Source organism: Ziziphus jujuba, chromosome 11, assembly GCF_031755915.1.
Source record: "Ziziphus jujuba cultivar Dongzao chromosome 11, ASM3175591v1".
Taxonomy (NCBI): domain Eukaryota; kingdom Viridiplantae; phylum Streptophyta; class Magnoliopsida; order Rosales; family Rhamnaceae; genus Ziziphus; species Ziziphus jujuba.
Genome location: NC_083389.1, coordinates 9,377,213 through 9,397,996, shown reverse-complemented (window position 1 = coordinate 9,397,996; position 20,784 = coordinate 9,377,213). Strand labels below are relative to the sequence as shown.

At 31.3% G+C, this 20,784-nt stretch overlaps 1 protein-coding gene across 1 annotated transcript; it reads left to right on the top strand.

Annotated features, from left to right (window-relative positions):
- The first annotated feature begins 17,933 nt into the window (after window positions 1–17,933).
- Window positions 17,934–20,390, top strand: LOC107405645 (aluminum-activated malate transporter 8). Its single transcript, XM_016044891.4, has 6 exons — window positions 17,934–18,370; window positions 18,497–18,637; window positions 18,783–19,055; window positions 19,166–19,290; window positions 19,396–19,542; window positions 19,650–20,390. The coding sequence occupies exons 1-6, from the start codon at window positions 18,085–18,087 to the stop codon at window positions 20,166–20,168; spliced, it is 1,491 nt and encodes a 496-aa protein (XP_015900377.3). The 5' UTR covers window positions 17,934–18,084; the 3' UTR covers window positions 20,169–20,390.
- Window positions 20,391–20,784: the final 394 nt, after the last annotated feature.

Genomic DNA, 20,784 nt, shown 5'->3' with positions numbered 1-20,784 from the left:
TGGTAGTTATCAATGTGAGAATTGTAAACAGTCATATCCTATATATGCTATGTAAATGCTATATTTCTCTTTAGATTTAGCCACATACAATTATGTATAGAGAGAGACATTATAATGGATTAAGAAAGATTCATTACACTAATGCTTATAAGTCGTATATATCCTAATAGCCTATATCTTTTGAATACAAATACAACCTAGTCATTCCATTTATAAAAGAATATAATTCAAAGAACGTTTACCATAATGGAACTTTATCTTGGAGTTTGGATATCACCAACATTGCGACGGTGATATATATGCATGGTATTTCCGCTCTTTTAACATAAAAATTGATAGTTAATAATTAATTATCAAAGTATGATTTCCCAAAGCCACGTTAAATACCATTATGTTAAGTAAAATTGTAAACTAAAGGGGATCAGTTCTATTTGCCTTAGGATTAGTCAGTTCTATTTCTCTCGATGGGGGGCAAGGGAAGGGATATAACTCAGCGGTAGAGTGTCACCTTGACGTGGTGGAAGTCATCAGTTCGAGCCTGATTATCCCTAAACCCGATTATCCCTAAACCCAATGTGAGTTTTTCTATTTTTACTTGCCCCCCCGCCGTGATCGAATGAGAATGGATAAGAGGCTCGTGGGATTGACGTGAGGGGGTAGGGATGGCTATATTTCTGGGAGCGAACTCCAGGTGAATATGAAGCGCATGGATACAAGTTATGTATTCAATTTAGAATTTGAAAGATTTTAAAAGTCTTTTAAAGTTTTGAGGTATTCGATTTAGATTTTAAGAGAGTCCATACAAATCTAATGATATTCAATTCAGATTTTGATAGATTTTATAAAAGTTCATTAAAATCTAGATGTATTCAATTAGGACTTTATAGAATTCTTTTAAAATCTGGTGATATTTAAAAAGTTATTGATTTTAAAAGACTTTAAAAAATAATGGATTTTAATGGATTTGAAAGGATTTTAACAGGGAAATTGTGAAAAAAATTGTCAATATGAAATCCAGTTTTAAATCCAAAGATTTCATTGGATTTTTATAAAATCTTTATGCAGTCTGTAAAATTCCATAACAATCTATCAAATCCTTTAAAATCTATAATTTATTTTAAATCCATCAAACTCTAAATTGAATACATGTCTTTAAGCTTTTATCATCAAATAAATCATGATGTAGCAATTGTGTGGTTTATCTCTCTGTACATGGCCGTACCAAAATGTCCCCCTTAATAGTATTATTAATTCATCTCTCGAAAATCTATCACATCAAAGTAGCCCCAAACTTCTCTCTGCCATCTTATGGTACTCTCACTCTCTCTCTCTCTCTCTCTCTCTCTCTCCAAATATGTGTCAGATTATATTATACAATTTGTAAGTGGGTACGGTCCGTTCTATGTGCTTCTATCTATTTCAATACTGTTATTATGAGAGTTGGGACTGCTCGTGCTTGTTGCTACTTGTCTCTTCTACCGAGTTCCAGTTTTACTTTTCATAAGAAAATGACTACCAACGAAGAAAAACATTGAAAAAGCTTCGGATTTTGATACTTCAAAGAATTCATATGTGTCAAATAAGAGGACAAAACAAGAAGATTACGAAGGGAAGGAGGTGAAAATAGGTTGAAATTTGAACGCACAAACCCACATCCGTAAACATACACTGACCATCATCAAAGAAAATACATGTTATTTATTTATTCATTTACATTTAAATTACTTAATTGCATCACCATCGTCACCAATACCATTTTCTCAAAATTCTCTCAAAAAATTTTAAAAAATTGAATAATAAATTCTCTTTCTCTCTGATATGGAACTTGTTAAAACAGGGGACTTCATTATGTGGGTCTCTCTCTGTGCATGGACATCATTTTTGGCAAATTTGACTGACCCACTTCTCTATATAACCATCAAGGTTGGTGAACTAACTTCCCCAAGATGGACCACGGCCACTAAATGTCATAATTTTAGTTGTTGTATAAAATGCATATATAGTTATATAGATATATGTATCGATCAACACTGCAAAATATAGTTCTTCTTCAATTTTAGTTGCTCTTTTAGTAATTTAACTTAAGTTGGTACCATTTTTGTTATAAAAAAAAAAAATTTGCATGATTTTCTTGTATTCCTTAACTATATATATATGAGTAATTGTTAATGTCTTTGCAGTTTTTTTTTTTTTTTTTTTTTATTTGTCAGTCATTGTACATCTTATAATAATGCCTCTAAAGAATGAATTGATGTTTCATGAATTATACATTTTCAGTCTTCAAATTCCAAATATAAATCCTTTGCTCAGCTTAATAAAACGCCATTGTTTTACTCCCAAAAACAGAAACAAAATCAAAATTATTGGAAATACAGATAGACAGCTAATTGAAGTGGTACTAATAGTACTACTGGAACAAAGCTATTTTTCAAGATTAGCGCCTAAACTAATTTGAAAAATTTCCCTTCATTTGAAGTTTTTAAGGAGTTATCAAAATTTGCCTAATATTTAAAAACCAGAAGATCCAAAATTAGTAGTAATTTTCAATAATTTGAGGTAATAAGAATATTGGGCATTGTACCAAGCTATTCAAGCTTGTTGACCACGCAGAGAGAGAGGGAGAGAGAGAGTCTATAGGGGTGGTTGCTTTCATTGGTGGACCCCAGTGTTTTAGTTAGTATCAAAAGAGGGCTGCTTCACAGCTCTACGATTTCTGATTCTTTGCTTTGCTAGACTACCCGTCCAAAGACGCAACTATTATTGGTTTTATTTTATTTTCATTATTTATTTATTTTTTTAATTTTTTTTAAGGAGTAAAGACCCTTAATATAGCACCAAAAGTAATTGGGACTACCATTACCTACTCAGGACCCCACGCTTCATATTATCTCAAACGCGCTCTACACACGCAATCACAACTATTTTTACATGCAACGCACGCACGCGCCCACACAAAATAATAATAATAAATATAAAAAATAAAAATAAAAAAGATTTCGTTATGTTATAATTTTTTCCTTTAATTATTACTTTGGTGTTTCTTTTTCTTATCCCATCTTCTTTTTTGGCTTTTACCTTATCATTGAGCCAATTTTTGATTATGACATTCGTGTCAAATTCATTGAATTTCATCAAGCTATGTATAGACATTTAAATGATTGTTTTTTCTTATGCAATGAGAAATTCCATGCCCCTTGGTATTTTGAAAAGATTAATGTTTTTCCATAATTTTACAATATATATATATATATATATTATTTTGATCAATGGTTGAATTGGGCCCAAAACTTCACATATAAAATTAGCAGAAATTACAAATAGGCTGCCCGACATAATTTTACAATACTTATTTACAAAATAATTAATGTTAAATATTGAATTAAAATTTATAAAGATTAATTATACCTTTGTACTTTTTAGTTTTGTTAAAGTTGTATTTTCAACTTTCAAACTTAAAAAGTTGCATTTTCCATTCTTAAATTTCAAACAATTCAATGTAAATCCGTAATTTTCAATTTGTTACATTTTTCTCTAAATGGATTCTTTTGGCTAATAGTAATTAACAATTTTATCACAATTAACTAATATTAAAATATAATTCATTACAATTTTAATTTTTTTAGTTTTAAAAAACTTTGCATTCCAATATTTTAAAACTGTTAATCATTTTCAAAATGCAACAAATTGAAATTTAAAAATATAAATTAAAATATTTTAAAACTGAAAGTTAAAAATGCTACTTCTTCCAAACTAAAAAAAATACTGAAATAGTATTAACCCAGCTAATAATATAGAGCTTCTTCAAAGTAGGAAAAAAAACCCCATTAGATTCGTAGTCCCATCTAAGAAAGGAAGGGAATAGACATATCATTAGTCACTGCGAAATCGACCAAGCAGCCATAAACTATCTAATTATTGATGCACGTCAGGTGGCATGCAGTCGGGGATGCATCTAATGCTGTGTCAGCTTAGTCAAGTTAGGTTCATTTTAATCCTCCATATAATTATCCTATGCGACTGTATATACATTAGCTAGATAAACAGAATTCTATGCCCTTTATTGTCTATCTTTTGCGAAAATTAATTATTAGGTGGGTGTTATGTATATAGGGATTTATGCGTTTCATCTTCATAATGTGACACAACTAACCACTGATAACATATACCTTATATCCATTTTAATTTATTACATTAAATTATGTATATATATTGACTATGCATAGTATATTGTTTATAAAGATTATGACATAGGAAGTCTAATTAATGTAATTTTTTATAAAAAAAAAATGTAATTTTCATAATCATTAAGTACCCGATGATTTTCATATTGAAATTGATCAAATAGCAAGTATAAGACAATGTTATGTTAATTAATTGAAAGTATAGATGGACATGCATATGTGCATAATACAATATAGTAGTTATATTATTTCTAATTAATAACATCATATTTTTAATTGATTTATTTTCAAGTATTAGACGATATAAGATAATATATATCTAATCAACATAATTGGGTATTTTGTCATAAGAAATTGTTATTAATCACTTTGTTAATTACAAAATTGATATCATTTTTTGTTGTAATATTAATATTATATTATAAAGATTTATTTGTTACTTATACAGTTTGAGAAATTTGGTTCCTTTTTTTTTTTTTTTTGGTGGATAAAACTATTTGAGGAAGTTTTTTAGTAATCATTTAATAGATTAGGGGAGTCTCATGTATTCTGACCTTAAAAAAAAAAAAAAAAAAACCTACTTCGAGCTACATATTTCACTCCAAAGTCCAATCCACCACAACCCAAAGCAATATATATTGATTGAGAACGTTTCAAATATAAAATGGGTATCTTGTTAAATATTAAAAATGTTATCTCAATTAACATGTTAATATTAAAATAATAGTTAAACAAATAATCATTTTTAATATTTATAACGTTAATAGATGACCAATAAAAGGTAAAAATTATGCCCAATAAATCAAAGTTATATATATATATATATATATTGCTAACCAGTTCATGTAAATATTATCAGAAGAAACACTTCTCTGGTTGAGTTGAAGTGCCACAAAAGAGGCTTGCAGTGTGGTTAATAAAAAATGGCAGAATATTTTTGTTATAAGATTTTTCTTCGTATAATAACTTTTTGTATTTATACACTTATTACCTTCTTATTTGCATGGCTTTATACCATACAATTGTTGTTATGATCATATATATTCTGTATGTTTCAAGGGAATAATACAAGGGAACTGAACTATTTAGTAGGCACGACTGGGAAAGTTTTGCGGACTTCAGCTATTAAAAATATATTTATAATACCAAAATATTCATGTGTCCTCAAGGTAATAATTTAATTACCTGCGAGTCTTTAACCATTGAGTTTCGTGATCCAACATGAATTGAAATCAGGTTATGATCTTTTACTAAAAGTATAATTATACAGCATTTGGGTAAAATCTTAATGGTAAATTATATATGAAAGAACGATAGTACATGTTCATGAGAGAAAGCTTAATAACAATAATCATATTTTTCCACATATGAAGTCAGGTTTGAGAATGAATGATAGAGTATATTTTTTGGCATATCTCTTATATTTTTTTCCCTTTTTTTTGACATTGTTTTTCTTATAAATATGTTAATAAACATTATTAACTGTTGAATAAAAAGATTAAAAATATTTACAATAACTAAAATTATAAAAATTTATTAAATCCAATATGATCTGAAACAATTACTGATGAAATATGAATTTAAAATAAACAATATAATTGTCATAATTGAAAAATAAATAAAACAAAATAATTACTAAAACAAGTACAATAATAACCATCCCATAATAATTTTAGATGATAAGGGTGTGGGACAACTATGTTTTCACACGAGTTCCACAGAAAAAAAGGCAAAAAAAAAAAAAAAAATCCACGTTAGAGGCGAAGGGTTGAGAGAGGGCCACGTAAGGCGAAGGGCACTTAAAAGGTAAGAGTTAGGCGGAGAGAAAAGCGGGACCCATCGCGTTGATCCCACGTGCCAAGGGAACAGCGTAAAGCAGTTGGCTGGGAGGGACTTTTCCAAATGTTTATCATCTTCCGTTGAGAGGGTTGGGGGTTTGGACTTTTGCCAGCAAAAAGCGGTCCCCACAACCCCCACCTCACTGTACACGCGTCAACCGCACAGCAACCCCACCTCCTACTTGCTTTGGAGGGTGCTCTATTGGTTTTTTTTTTTTTTTTAATAGCTTTAACGAAGATTCGCCCAAGTCCTCCCCCCCATCTCTCTCTCTCTCTCTCCCCTAAAGGGTCCCACTGTCCAATCAAAACCCTTTTTAATTTTTTCTTTTTTTCCTCTTAAGCGTGTAATTCCACGAATTGACGGGTCCCACGTGTTCACAAGTCAAGAAAGTAACCAATCACAGGAGAGCAGGGTCGCTCCGCAACCGCCTTTTTCTTTAAATGCGGATATATCTCCGAGCTTGTCGTTGTCGGCTGGAATGATTAGACACGTGTCGTTTACTCATGGCACGTGACGAACTGCCCCGCTCAACCCTCCCAAGTGTGACGCAGATTTTTGCCACCTAGTCCGCTCCGTCTCTTTCCTGAGAATGACCCTTTCGCCCTCTACCCTCTACTCCCTAGTGGCTAATAGTATTGCCCTTTTAGAAAAGAAAAAAAAAAAAACTTTTCAAATTTATTATTTATCCCAATTAATGTCCCTCCTCCGCTAACCGAGAGCCACGTTCGGATAACTGCACGACTATGCAATCTGTTAGAACCAACACCGTTAAGATTGATTATTCTTCTGAAACCTATTCCAATTCGTAACAGCATCCAACGGCCACTGGCATAGATAAGATTTTTCCAGCAAATTTGAGCTTTTATGTAGCTGATTGATTTTTATTGTTTTTTTGGGGTTGCGTGTAAGAAAGAGATTGGATGGTGACGTAAGCCGTACGCAGTGTCTGCATCCAGAGACGACAAAAATCCACAGTGGTAATGTATGGAAAATTTGAACGATCAGGACAAAGTCGCCCAAGTGCAACGCTCAAGATAGGAGCGTGCACAGCACCGTTACAGGCACTGGCGCTGGCAGTACAAGAGTGCCGTGGTCTGTGGGAGTTCCCCGACAGGAGGAGAAAGATGGTAAATTAAGGACTGTGATGTGCAGTAGGACTTCACTGTTTCAGTACAGCATGTTCCTGTGGAAATAATCTCTCCTGCTCCTCCTTTCTGGCACATTTCCTCTGTAATATGTTTTTTACTCTTTTTTTGTTTTTTTTTTTTCTATGCTTTTGTTTTAATAATTAAAATGTGCTACAATTTAAGTTGAATATTTTTTGGATAAATAAAGCTAAATATATTTTGGTACTCATGTATCTACATTTTCTTTTCTAAGAAATTTCATCCATGTTAAAAAGATAATGTTGTTTTTTTAATCAGGTGCAAAATCATTTATGAAAAGCATGGCAAATTGACATGTGACATTAGGCAGTTAAACATATAGTGAAAGAGAAGCTTCTAATAAACGTTATTACTTTTTTTTTCTTTTTTTTTAAATTATTAAGGAACATTATTTAGTCGGTACAATGGACAAACATAATAATTCATCTAATCTAGACTTAATAAATGATAATTTGAAAATAGATTTTATGATTATTAATTAATGATATTAAGATGACATCGAAAATTCAATATATTTTATGATGATAAAAATGAATATTGCTAATAACCCGCAAAGTAATTTGTATTTTAAATGTTTATTTTTTGTTTTTTGGTACAATATATGTGGGAAGGAAGATTTTTTACTCAAATCAAGGATTGAATCTGGAGTTGTTTTTTTAATGGTACAATCATTGGGTCAAGTCTATGAGTCTTTTATCTCCAACTTTAACGAAACATACATTCAGCATTTTGTTTATGCAAATCCTATATATATTTGATTTTTTTAGTTGTCAACTACTTATATACATATGTGTATATGTATATATAAGATTTTGCTAAAGAAGATGATTAAATATTAGAGCCTAAAAAATTTACATGTCTATCTTAAAGAAAACAAATACATTGAAGAGTAATCCCAGCAATATATCCAGTATTCAATACAATATGAGGGTAGATACAGAGTGAAAACTTTGGTTTGTACAAACTGAATTTGTTTGAAACTTAGCAAAGGAAAGACATATGAACAGCAAATGCAGGTGCATAAAGGGCACTAATTTAGTAAGGCTGTCAAAATTCTTGAACCAAAATTCTGACTTCTGGGAATTGTATTTGGTGGAAACAAAGGACCAGCACAATTGAGATAGAAAGTGGCTTAGCAGGAAGTAGAGAGCCAGGAAGGGAGAGCCCAACAGTAATATGGTGTGGCACACGATTTGTGCTTTTGGCCCTAACCTGATAGGGCGTGGACCACCTAAGTATGACCGGTGTTTGGAGCCATTGAAACAATAGGTAGAGTTAGGTCATTCTGCCCCCTCCCCAATTAATACAATCCAACAAAAGTCGTTGAAGCTTTGGAAAGAGGCTGCTTTTTATAAATCATTTAACTTTATAATTATTATTATTTCTTTTTCTTTTTTTGAGTTTTTGTTGGATTACACAGATCTTAGCTCATATTATTAGCCTACCACATATTATCTACTTTATAACAATTATGTTAATTTCATTTAATTCAGTTTTATAGAGGTTTAATTGATTGTACAACACATTTCATTAAAATATGATTTGACTCCAAATTTGGACTGGACTTGGCACCGAATATAACAAAAAAAAATTTAAGCAGAATAACTACGCTGATTTTTATTTCATTTCAATTATGAGATAAATGGGGAAAACTTAAAAGTAAAAAGGGTTACAAAATCTTGTTACTAAGATTCATATTTGGAAAGATAAAGAAGTAAATGGATGGCCGGGTTACGAATGTTAGTGATTTGATTGAACAATAATATGGTGCTGAAAAAGTTTAATTCTAATTCTTTGCGCTCTCTCTGTCTCTGTGTGTGTGTGTGTCTCTCTCTCTTTTTTTTTTCTTTTTTTTTTCTTTTTTCCATTCCTCTTGTTATCTTTTCCTTTCAACCAAACAAGAGCATTATTAGAAAATTCCTACATAGATCGAATTGGAATAGCATAGAATAATATATATTCTGCTTAATGAGTGAAATAAGTTCATACCATGAAACTAAATATGACTAAAAAATTATGTACGTGGCTTTCTTACGTTCACAGGCTGCCAACTACTGATTTGTTAGGCAATGTTGATAGCAAGCATCATCACCTACAATCTAATCTCTCTCTTTGACTACTCTCTTTATCTTTCCTTTCAATTTATAGATATTGACAGGTTCTTCCAGACAAGTGAGCAATGTTCAAAAAGCAATCAATTAGGGGAAGCCATCTATATAATATAAAAACCGTGAATGATATACTTTTGGACTTACCTAACTATTCCTTGCTGAGATATTCATAGCTTTATGATGATTTTGCCCTTTGTTTGTTCTCTGCAATTTAATTTAGAATACAGGAGAGAATGAGTTAATGCTACGCCTCAAAGGAATTGGGATTGTGACATGGAAGATACCATCCAAATATAAACTTAGGAAAGAAACAATTATTATTTAATAAAAAAGCAAGACAGCATCCAAAAACCCCCTATATTATTTTAATTGACTTATGAATCATTTTACAGTAGTATTCATTCTCATTTCCTACAAGTTACATTTAGGGAAGCTTCATAGATACCATTGGATTAGGCTGCATTATATATATCTTCCATATCCATCAGGAAAAGGTCAAAAATGATAGATTTGACTTCGCAAACATTTCTCATCACTTATGAGCGATTGAATTGATATAATTATATAATAGTTGAAATATGCAGCAAAGTTTATTTAAAAACCCATAGTTCTTTTTCTATGCTTTTGGGGTTCTAATTTTATTATTCCATGACAATGATGATACTGGTTCATGGATTTGCTTCTTTCTTTGTGGATTTGGAAGTTTAGTGCCTCAGAAAGTATAGACACTCTTGTCCCTTGTAATATATATATATATATATATACTATGAATATTAGATTGTGTAATGTACCTATCTGTCAGCCTTCTGCTGTGTCTCTACGTGGCATATATTTTGGGTTAGTAGTATTAAAATCAATCTTCATGATTTATTAAATCTTATGACTAAGAAGAACAATATCCTTAAAACTCTTGTGGGGATCAGGTTCGAGTGGTCAAGTATAGTATGTACATTTATATATAAATCAAATATTGTATATAGAATATATAAATATTATTGTTTAGCCAGCATGCTGGGCATTCCAATATGAAGCATATCACTTTCATGTTGAAAGAAAATATATATATATAAAGGGGATCTGGATAAACAAATTTTATGGAAGAAAAAATAATTCAAAAAAGGACTAAATTGAATAAGACTGAATCTGCTTGACAGCACTTAAAGATTGGGAAAAAAACAAAAAGGCAGAATTTTGCTAAAGCAAGCATCAGAGTACAGTTGCGTTAAAAAAACAAAAACATCTATGTTGTTATACTTATCTATTTTAATTTCTTTTTTTCTTTTAGTGTGACTGTGAGTGTGAGTTGGATGAGCCAGTTCTAAGGAAATGTAGTTGGGCCAAGAGAGAGTCAACTTTACTGGGTTTTAGCAACAATGATAGAGAGGTAAATGGGACCTAGGGAAGTTTTTTAGTATTGTTTGGGTGGTTCAATCATGAGATTCCTGTTTGAATGTTAGGGCAGTGGTATCCTACATGTTCTCAAAAACATTACCTTTATTCAATTCCCCTATTATTTACTTCACTTTGAGAGTTTTCGCTCTCATAACTTTTCCAATACTGGGGATAGAGTACTGAATTGAGTTGTAGTGGGTCACTATGCTATCCACTTTGTATTTAACTCACTCACATTTGATTCTCTAATTAATAGTTTAGATGATAGATCAAAATCCTATATATATATATATATATATTTCTTTTGCTCAAAATATATCCATTTCTTCAGTTATGTGTTAAATAGGATGGATTATAAGCTTATAATTCATCCTCTACATATATATATATATATATTTATTCTTATAGAAGAAATAGAAGACTGAAAAAAGGCCCACTGTCACTGACAGGCCCTTATTCCAAAATGGCTGGCCTTTCTCGTTGCACTATCGAATAAACTTGTGTGATTTCGGTCTTCTTACAAATTAACGTACGAGGAGTGAATGAAATCCAAATATTCCTGCAAATAGAATTATTTCCTACCAAAAAGGATATGGTTATCCACCTGCTCAGACCCCCTACAGGCCCAACAGAAAACTTAAAATGGCAAAAAGAAGATTTCAAGAACATTAACGAAATAGAAAATTTTCACCGAAAAAGAAAGAAGTCGAAGTTTTAAATAGTTATTAAATATTTCTCAGGAAATAATATTCCTGCATTGTATGATATAATGTTCAATAAACCCTGTGATACATTACAACATTTAGACCTCCTTCGAGAAAAATTTAAGAAGCAGCGAACTAAGGATATGAAAATATGTATACAATTTTTACTTTACTTGAGAAGAGACAATAATGGCCCCCAAAGCTTGATTTCTGGGCTGACACAAAAATGGACCAACTAGCCCACGCTCCAGCCTAGATTTCTATTCTTGAATCTGGGCTTGGGTCAATTATTCATCATTGTTGGGCTTGGGAAGAGATCCAAACATAGAAAATGAATGATATATAAGGGACGTTTACTGGTTCATTCTATATAGCTTAACTTAATGCCTTTTATTTTATTTTATTTTTATAATATCCTTTAATTAGGTGTGGCCAAAAGATCGAATGTGGTTATTGAATAAAAAAATAAAAAAAGTTATCGGATCCTCTCATCCTATCCAATCCGAATGTTTTAGATTGAATCTAAATAATTAGTTTGATCTGGTTAAAAATATGATTAAAACCAGTATAAATTTATTTAGTTAATTAATTATTTATTTGACTAATCCAAATAAAATCAATTATAACTCATTTTTTTAATTGTTAGTATAGTATTCATTTGGGGCAAGTTTTATGTACTTTTAATAAGCTAATTAGATTTATAAAAAAATAAAAATAAAAATAGAAGAAGAAGAAGCTAATCAGAGAGAATTAATATGGGGCATAAATATGAATAGATAGCTTAGCAAATTAATTCTGCTGCTATGTTGGCATTATGTGGTTGGTCATCTTCATCATCAAAATATGTCTAGCACAACTAGATGGTACTTTTATTTACATAATTACTCATTTTTTTGTTAAAGTTTTTAGTTACTACAATAAACGACAATTTTAAATTTCATAGATATACTTGAATTGAATACTATCGTCATCTTCTTCTCTTTTGAAACTTATTTTTGGTAATGATGGAATTCAAATAGTGGTGTTTGCTCATGCTTTTCTTCGTTATCCATGAAGAAATACTAGTTTTTTAATACTTGGAAGTTTCTCTTTATATCCTCTACAGTTAGTGGAGTATTTAGTATCGCTCCGTCAATTGAGATCAATGAAATGAACAAATTATTGTGTATAATATATGATCGAGAATGATTTAGATATAGTGACATACTCGTGGTCAAAAAGATATTAGACCTAATTTAATTTGATAAAATTCTACCTACATGATAAATTTTGAATGTACTTTTAGGTTGTACTTTTCTCTTGCAAACTTTTAATCTCCTGCTGATACGGCAGGACAAAATGATTGCAAATGGAAGGTCCAAATGGCATCAAATTGGCTGGCTTTGCATCTCTAAATGGTCAAACAGAATGTGAAACTGCACTCAAACGTAGGATTACAAGCGCATTCATCACAAGAGAGCCACTCATGTTTTTACATCTCAATGTACCTAGTTTATTTGAATTGGTAAAACCGAATCAATTAGAGAATAAAAAGGTCACGAAAAATCTTGGCCTGGTCAAGAATTAACAATTTTATTATATATACCAAACAATATTGCAAGCGATAATGTTATATATTTCTCTCTAAAGCGATTCAAATGATTATATGTGTCGAAAGTTTTATGCACCAATTAATCTCTTTCAAATTCAACCAAAGAAATGGAGTTCGCCACGTGCACTCTTTAGATCTCTATATATCTAGCACAGCAGCATATATATATATATATATATATTGATGATTAAAACGCCGCATGCATATGTATTACATATTCCTAACTCTATTATATTACATGACCAAAATAATCACTTTAATTAAGAAGATGGGAGGGAGATTCTAAGGAACTGTTTTTAGTGAGCCTGTAATCTGACGACATGCAAGTGATAATTAGGATGTGATAGAAGTTAATTAGCTAGTAGTACAAGAAGATTATGTATGTACATAACGTACTCAAAGTTGCTTTCGAAACTACTCCTACTGTAGAAGGATGGGTAATTGCTTGAATTCTCTACTCAAAGGACGTTCAATATATGAATTAACTCAATTAGAAACGAGTAATGGTCGCATTAAGCTTGATATATAGTTGGTTCAAGATTAATGAGGATTTAAATGAATAAGAGTGCTACTGCTATTAATCCAAGTTCCCTTTTCACTTTAGTACGCAGTTGAAGAAAACCAGAGAGCCGGGGTTCCGAATTGGTAAGGCAAAGTTGAACAAATTAAAATTGGAATTTTTTTTTGTTTTGGGTGTGGTTGGGTGGCCTTTGCTAGATTTAGTGGTTGTCTTAATCAAAACGTATTAGTGGTTAAAACATATTAAAGGGAAAGATAATGATTTTGAGCCAAAATTAATGGGCTTTACCTAATCAAAATGGCACTAAGAAACGTTTAAAATGTTGAAGCTTTTCTCATACGTCAGAATCTCAAGATCTGGTACGGAATATATATATATATATATATTGGTCATGAGGTATTTTAATAATTTATATAATATAGTTTAGATGATTAAAAAATCTAATTTAGAAGACTTAGATGGGGACATAGAAAATCAGGTAAGACCTATAGAATGTTGAAAAAGCTAGGGATTTTCATGGTATATCGCAATAACATTATTCCTTCTCTGTGTTCTGGGTTGAATGCATATATAATTATTGCTTAAAGAAAAGAAACATTATCTTTTGCTGGAAAAGTTAGCATGTCCAATTTATACTGATTTAATATTAGATATCTCAATTTTGCTGATACACAAATGTTAACTAGCGTGTTTTAATTTGCTTCTTAAAGGTGGTAGTCTTAAATCTTAATTAATAATTAATATTTCTATAAATTGAATTCAACAAAAGCTTCATATGGTCTGCATGCAGTGGGCGTGACCATGGAATCACCAAGCAATTTACATTGATATTTTTTAAATCTTATTATTTGTTATTATTAGTGACGATTATCAATCTATATAGTAAATTTAATAAATTACATTATCATATAACATATAAATTTCATTGAAAATCATTCTTCACATAACATTTTTTTATTTTTTTTGTTAACGTAATAATTGAAGTCGAAAAATATGTATATATATATTTTTTAGAAAATTTATTTTTGTAAATTCACTGTATGATATGACAAATGTCTTAAGGTGTAAAATTAATTTGTGGGAAAGTGCTGGGTGCAAAAATTCAGCTTGGAGATTAATTTTGTTAAACGGAGAAAAAGAGACAGAGGAATCTTTATCTCTGCGTGCTTTCCATTTTACTCTGGTTTTTGGCACTTGTAAGTCATTACTTGATGAAATCTCTGAACACGTATATGGTATAAAATTATTAATTAAAAAGAACCACCCTGGCATTGTGAAATTGGATTCCTGCTAAATTTGTAAAGGCAAATTAGCATGAAGATTTATGGAAACTAATCTCATTACCCATTATATGAGTCACATATAATAAGCTCATCATATATATATATATATATATATAATTCGTGTCCTAACTAATATATACACATAATATAGGCGTACTGTGGACACTTTGGAGAACTATTTATTTATTTATCGACTGTGGAGAAATAGTTTCTAATTCTTTAATTTACACACATACAGATACAGCTGATGGTATAACAAAATCGTGGGCAACGTAACCTAATTAATTTTAATTTAATCATATTCTCAGTTTAATCATCTTAATTAATCATGCTAGAAAAGAAAAGGAAAAACCTTGTTCATGCACTCTAACAATCTTACCATTTTAAACACGACCCCAGGAAAGGGTCTATAAATCTTCTTGTCCAAATTTCTGAAACTGACCTAAAAACAGTAAATTGGAGGGAATGTCTGCTTAATGGAATTCGACAAATCAATTAAAAAAGAAAGGCATTATTATACACATATATACACATAGTGAGAAAAGCTTTAATACAGAATGCAGATATTCTAACTGTCCAGCAGTACGTAAAGCAATCAACAATTTATCAATCATAATCAGGGGAAGTCCCAAAAGGTAAAAAAAATTTGGCTCAATTGCATCGTGATTTTGAGCCTGATTTCCATATAGAAGTGTATATGTACGGTTAGTAGTACCAAAATGAGTTTATATTCAATGGATAAATTACTGTATAAAAGTAAAAGAAAACACAAATATAAACCTCAATAGAGTTAACTTTGCTTTGCTGTTTCCCTCTTAGATTTAGTGAATGCCCATCCATATCTAGGCCAAGTTGCTCAAAATTTTGGGCAAATTTTCAAATGTGGGTCAAAAGAAAAGGAAAAGAATGTTCCTATTTTTATGTAAGTTAGCTGATATCCATCTTATTCTTATTTCAAATCCGTAATCCATATCATATTCAAATGTACCAACTAAGAAGAAAAACCTCTTCCAATACAAAGGGGAAATGAAAATTGTATCAATATACGTTATTTTGATATATATATATATATATATATCTTGGATCCCATTTCTATATATCTTGCACTAAAAGGTAGGTACAAGTATAAACTGGAAATGATAAATCAATCAACAATGCTATCGAGTCGGATTCTATTTATAAGCTAAAGCAATAGTGATTGCTGACATACATAAGAAACAGATGGATAAGCTCTTTAGGTAATCAAGCAAACGAACCAAAGAGAATATAGTGTATTCACCAAGAAAAAAACAGAATATATTGTGGTTTAAACGTGCCCTTTTGATTCTTTTAAAAAAAAAAAAAAAAAATGAAGAAGGGTATAGAGAACTATAAGAATTCAGAAGAAATGTATATTAATAATATATACATATATATATTTATATATATACCTTTTGAGAAATTCTCTCTCTTTGTTGCTTTATAGCTTTTTCGATTGTCATCCTGTTGTCACCATGACCCGATCTGGTGCTACATTCATTCCTTAAAACTCAATGTAGTTAATAGTGGAGAGCTTGTTCTTTATCTTTTATTATAAACAGCAACCATACATACACTAACTTTTGTTGGATGAACAATATTCTTAATTTTATTTTTAAATCCCAATTTGTCCCCATGTTTTATCCACATTAACACTAAAAACCTAAGCAGCTATATAGTAGTGGATCATATTCAGAGAGTTCAGACCCTATACTTACTGACAGAATCCATTCATTTTCCTGTCTTCAAAAACAGATCATACTCCATAAGTCAAAAAGAATATCTACTTCTGCTCAGTCTAAATGTCCAATTTTTTATATGTATGTTCATGAATGCAGTAGATCAGGGCTCTCTTAGGTATTAAGAAAAGTGTTTTTTATATTATTTCTTAAATATAAAAATAAAATAAAAAATTTGAAAAAAAAGATCAATTCTAGAGAAAGTGAAGTATAGTGGTAGCTAATTGGCGCCCCTGTTTTATTTCTGATCTACATGGTTCAGTTAAGGAAACATTGTAGACTTTTTTAGAATAGATCAATTTTGAACCACTAATTAGCCTTTTGCTTTCTTCCTGGTAGCTAATAATAATTTAGAATTTTTAGATTATAAACCAGCAACAAACTATACTTATAAATAAATGCTTAATATACAGCAACAAACTATACTTATAAATAAATGCTTAATATATAAACTCAATATACACCACTATCATTCCCATAAGTTGCTAGCATGTAAACTTTCTGTTTTTATGTGTTTTCTTATTCTTCTTTCTTGAATTTTTTTGAATTTATTATTATTATTACTTTTTAAGTCAGAGGGTTGGAAGATGTAATTCTTTGAAATAATATAATTTTATAAAGTCATAGGCTACAGCTTCATCATCTTCCACTTTCTGATGAGCAAAACAAAGGCAATAAAGTTGAGGTTCATGTCAGATAAAAATATATAATTGAAGAGTAACTCAAGTCAATTAACTCACAAATTCTGTTTAATTGAAAAAAAAAAATTAAAAGTAGGTTAACCGGTCTAGACTCTCAAGCTAGATCTTAACAGTGGGATACAGAGCATATTACAAACTTTACAGTGATCACTACCATGGGTTAGGGGCAATTTTTCATGGCGTTCATATGTTTTTTTTTTTCTTCCCCCCCCCCCCCCCCCCCCCCCCAAAAAAAAAACAAATGGCAATCCCTATGTTCAGTAATCCCCCTGGAAATTTCTGTGTCAAATTATAGTGCTTTAAAACCTTTTCAAGTCAATTTCTAAACCTTCAATAAGATTGTGAGAGAGAGATTGTGAGTTAGTACTACTTGGGGCGCTGACTCTAAAAAATTCCTTCATTCCATGGACAATAATATAGAATTTGACAATATTTTTGTGGTTTGTACTAATTAAATACTTTGTCAGATCCAAGTAAATGCTTAGTCAGCAAAAACTTTTGAACTTTTGAAACTATGTTGTTTTTTTTTTTTTTTTTTTTTTTTTTAAAGGAAAATCTTTGTTCTCTTATCCTACAAAAGACACCAACACATGCAAAACAATAAAATATTAGTTATTTCTCGACAAGAACTTCTTATAAATTGGAGGTGAGCGAGAGACAGATGGTGCAAAAGCATTTACTTCTCTAGCATACCCTCCCAAAAGAGAATTACTTGGAGGAAAAAACCATCTCAGAAAAGGGGTTAGCTTTTTGGCTATTCGTTTTTTACTTGGTTAGCTTGTTAATTCAGCAAAAGAAAAGGTTTGCATTTTTGCAACCCCAAAATACAAGTGAAAGCCATGGAAACCGAGTCAGCAACTCAACAGAAAGCTGGGCTTTTAGCTCAAGGTTGGGGCTGGTTTAAGGCCTTGCCAGAGAAGTTCAACACCAAGGTTGCAGAGGTATCCAAGAGCATCAAAAAGCTAGGCAAAGATGACCCAAGAAGAGTTATTCACTCCCTTAAAGTGGGACTTGCTCTCACATTGGTCTCCTTATTGTATTATTGGAGACCTCTCTTTGATGGTTTTGGGATTGCAGGAATATGGGCTGTGCTAACTGTTGTGGTAGTCTTTGAATTCACTGTAGGTAAGTCAAAAAACTTAGAAGCTAAAGCTAATTAACTTATATATATATATATTTATATATTTATATATTTATATATAATACAACATGTTGGTATTGGAGTAATTAATGTGTATATATATGTTGTAGGTGCAACTTTATACAAAAGTCTAAACAGAGGTTTTGCAACATTGCTGGCTGGTGCTCTAGGTATTGGAGCTCAACATTTAGCAAGCCTTTTTGCAGAAAGAGAAGAGCCTATTGTCCATGGGATCCTTGTCTTCCTACTAGGTACTACAATTATATAGTGAAAAAATAATAATAATAATAATAATAATAATAAATAAATAAATAAATAAATAAAATACTTTTTGTAAATATATGGACTACATGTTTATGTAATAACTTGGTTTATATGATATGAATGTTATTGCAGCTGGTGCATCAACATTCGCAAGGTTCTTCCCAGGGATAAAGGCAAAGTATGATTATGGAGTACTGATATTCATATTGACATTCAGTATGATAACGGTTTCTGGTTTTAGAGTGGGTGAACTATTGGAAATGGCACATCAAAGACTGTCCACAATCTTGATAGGTGGATCCGCCTGCATATTTATATCCATCTTTATTTGTCCTGTATGGGCTGGTGGTGATCTTCACAACTTGATTGCGTCCAACATTGAAAAACTTGCAGCCTATCTTGATGGTAATTTAATTTATTCTATTATACCTTATTATATAAATTAAAACATCCATTTGATTAATAAATTGTGATCTACAAATCAAGATGGATGCTAAATTAATTGTTCATCACAGGTTTTGGAGAAGAATATTTCCAAATTTCTGAAGATGTAGAGTGTGTCACCGCCACTAAAAACGACAAGTCGTTTCCTCAAGAATACAAGAGCGTCCTGGCCTCTAAAAACACCGAAGAGTCCTTGGTGTGTAAATTCTCTCTCCCTCTCACACACATGGAGGCCCCTATAGACTATAAATACCATCTATTTTGAAATTGTTATTAACCATTACATATTTTGTACTTGCAGGCAAATTTTGCAAGATGGGAACCAGGACATGGAAAATTTCTGTTTCGTCATCCATGGAAACAATACTTGAAGATAGGAGCTTTTGCCCGCCAATGCGCTTACCTGATTGAAACTCTAAGCACCCAGATTAACTCCGAAGATATACAAGTAACACATCATTTATATACTAATATAATATTGAATATGTAACACATGTTCATACACTTGTAAAGGTTCATCATATTCTTAACATATATGATTAATTCTTGTTGCAGGTACCAGCAGAATTTGTTAGAGCAATTGAAGCACCATGTACAAAAATGAGTAGTGCATCAGCAAAAGCTCTAAAAGCATTAGCCTCATCAATCAAAACAATGAAAATCCCCATTGCTGCAAACCAACATGTGGAGGACTGCAAATGCGCAGTTCAGGACCTCAAAACCGCAATGGAATCTGTAGCTTTAGAGTCCTTAGACCTCCTAGCAATCATACCAGCCGCAACGGTGGCTTCGGTTCTAGTTGAAATAGTAAATTGTGTGGAGAAAATCTCAGAATCAGTGAATGAGCTATCACAACTTGCCCATTTCAAGAAAGTAGACCCCACTGTATCACCAGAGAAGCCTCACTTGCTTCACAGGGGAACTGTGAATCCTGTCTTGGATGGTGATAGTGTCCATGATGTTGTAATTACAGTACATGGTGGTGGTGATGATGATGGTCATGATGATCATCTGAATACCCAAGAGAATGAAAATCATCCTCCTCAGCCAACTAAGCGAAGAGAGAGAGCGTAAATATATTTTGTTTACTACTAACAAGGCATTAGTGTGAAATGTTACTCAACTCTGTATACTTTGTTAATGTTGGGTAATCAATAATCTGATATGACCATTTCTTTGGTTTCATTGAGGTGATCGAAGAAAATGTCAACTAATCTTTGAATCCCCTTTTGTATTAATTTCTAAGTTTTAGTAACAAATTATGAAGCTATTTTGCTGCTTTGGCAGGAAATTAGAACAAGCATTAATTAGTGCTCTTCTTCAATATTAGTGCTTAACTTTTCGTCCCTTTGACTAATTCTTTATTTAATGTTGTTGTTGTTGTTTTATTTATTTATTTTTTGGGTTATGCGCACTGGAATCAAGAGATTTGGACAAATTCGAATTTGTCATTTTGTGTTGCTTTTAGTTGGAATAATATTCTTAAAAGTAGATTGTGGAACCTCATGATATATGTGGAACATGAAGTGCACGATAGCACTCAAACAAAACCGACTATAAAAAATAAAAATAAAAATAAAAAAGAAGCTAAAATTAGACTACGAACAGCCAAATTTATTATGACCCTATTTTTATTTGGCCAAAACCAATCAAAAAAGTGGAAAAAAGATCCATTTCAATTTTGAGGGGA

What these genes read in the sequence shown, in the direction of transcription:
- LOC107405645 (XM_016044891.4), top strand. Translation starts at nt 18,085, where the DNA reads ATGGAAACCGAGTCAGCAACTCAACAGAAAGCTGGGCTTTTAGCTCAA. An exon ending in AGTCTTTGAATTCACTGTAG is followed by an intron (nt 18,371 to 18,496) that starts GTAAGTCAAAAA and finishes TATATGTTGTAG; the next exon opens with GTGCAACTTTATACAAAAGT. An exon ending in GATCCTTGTCTTCCTACTAG is followed by an intron (nt 18,638 to 18,782) that starts GTACTACAATTA and finishes ATGTTATTGCAG; the next exon opens with CTGGTGCATCAACATTCGCA.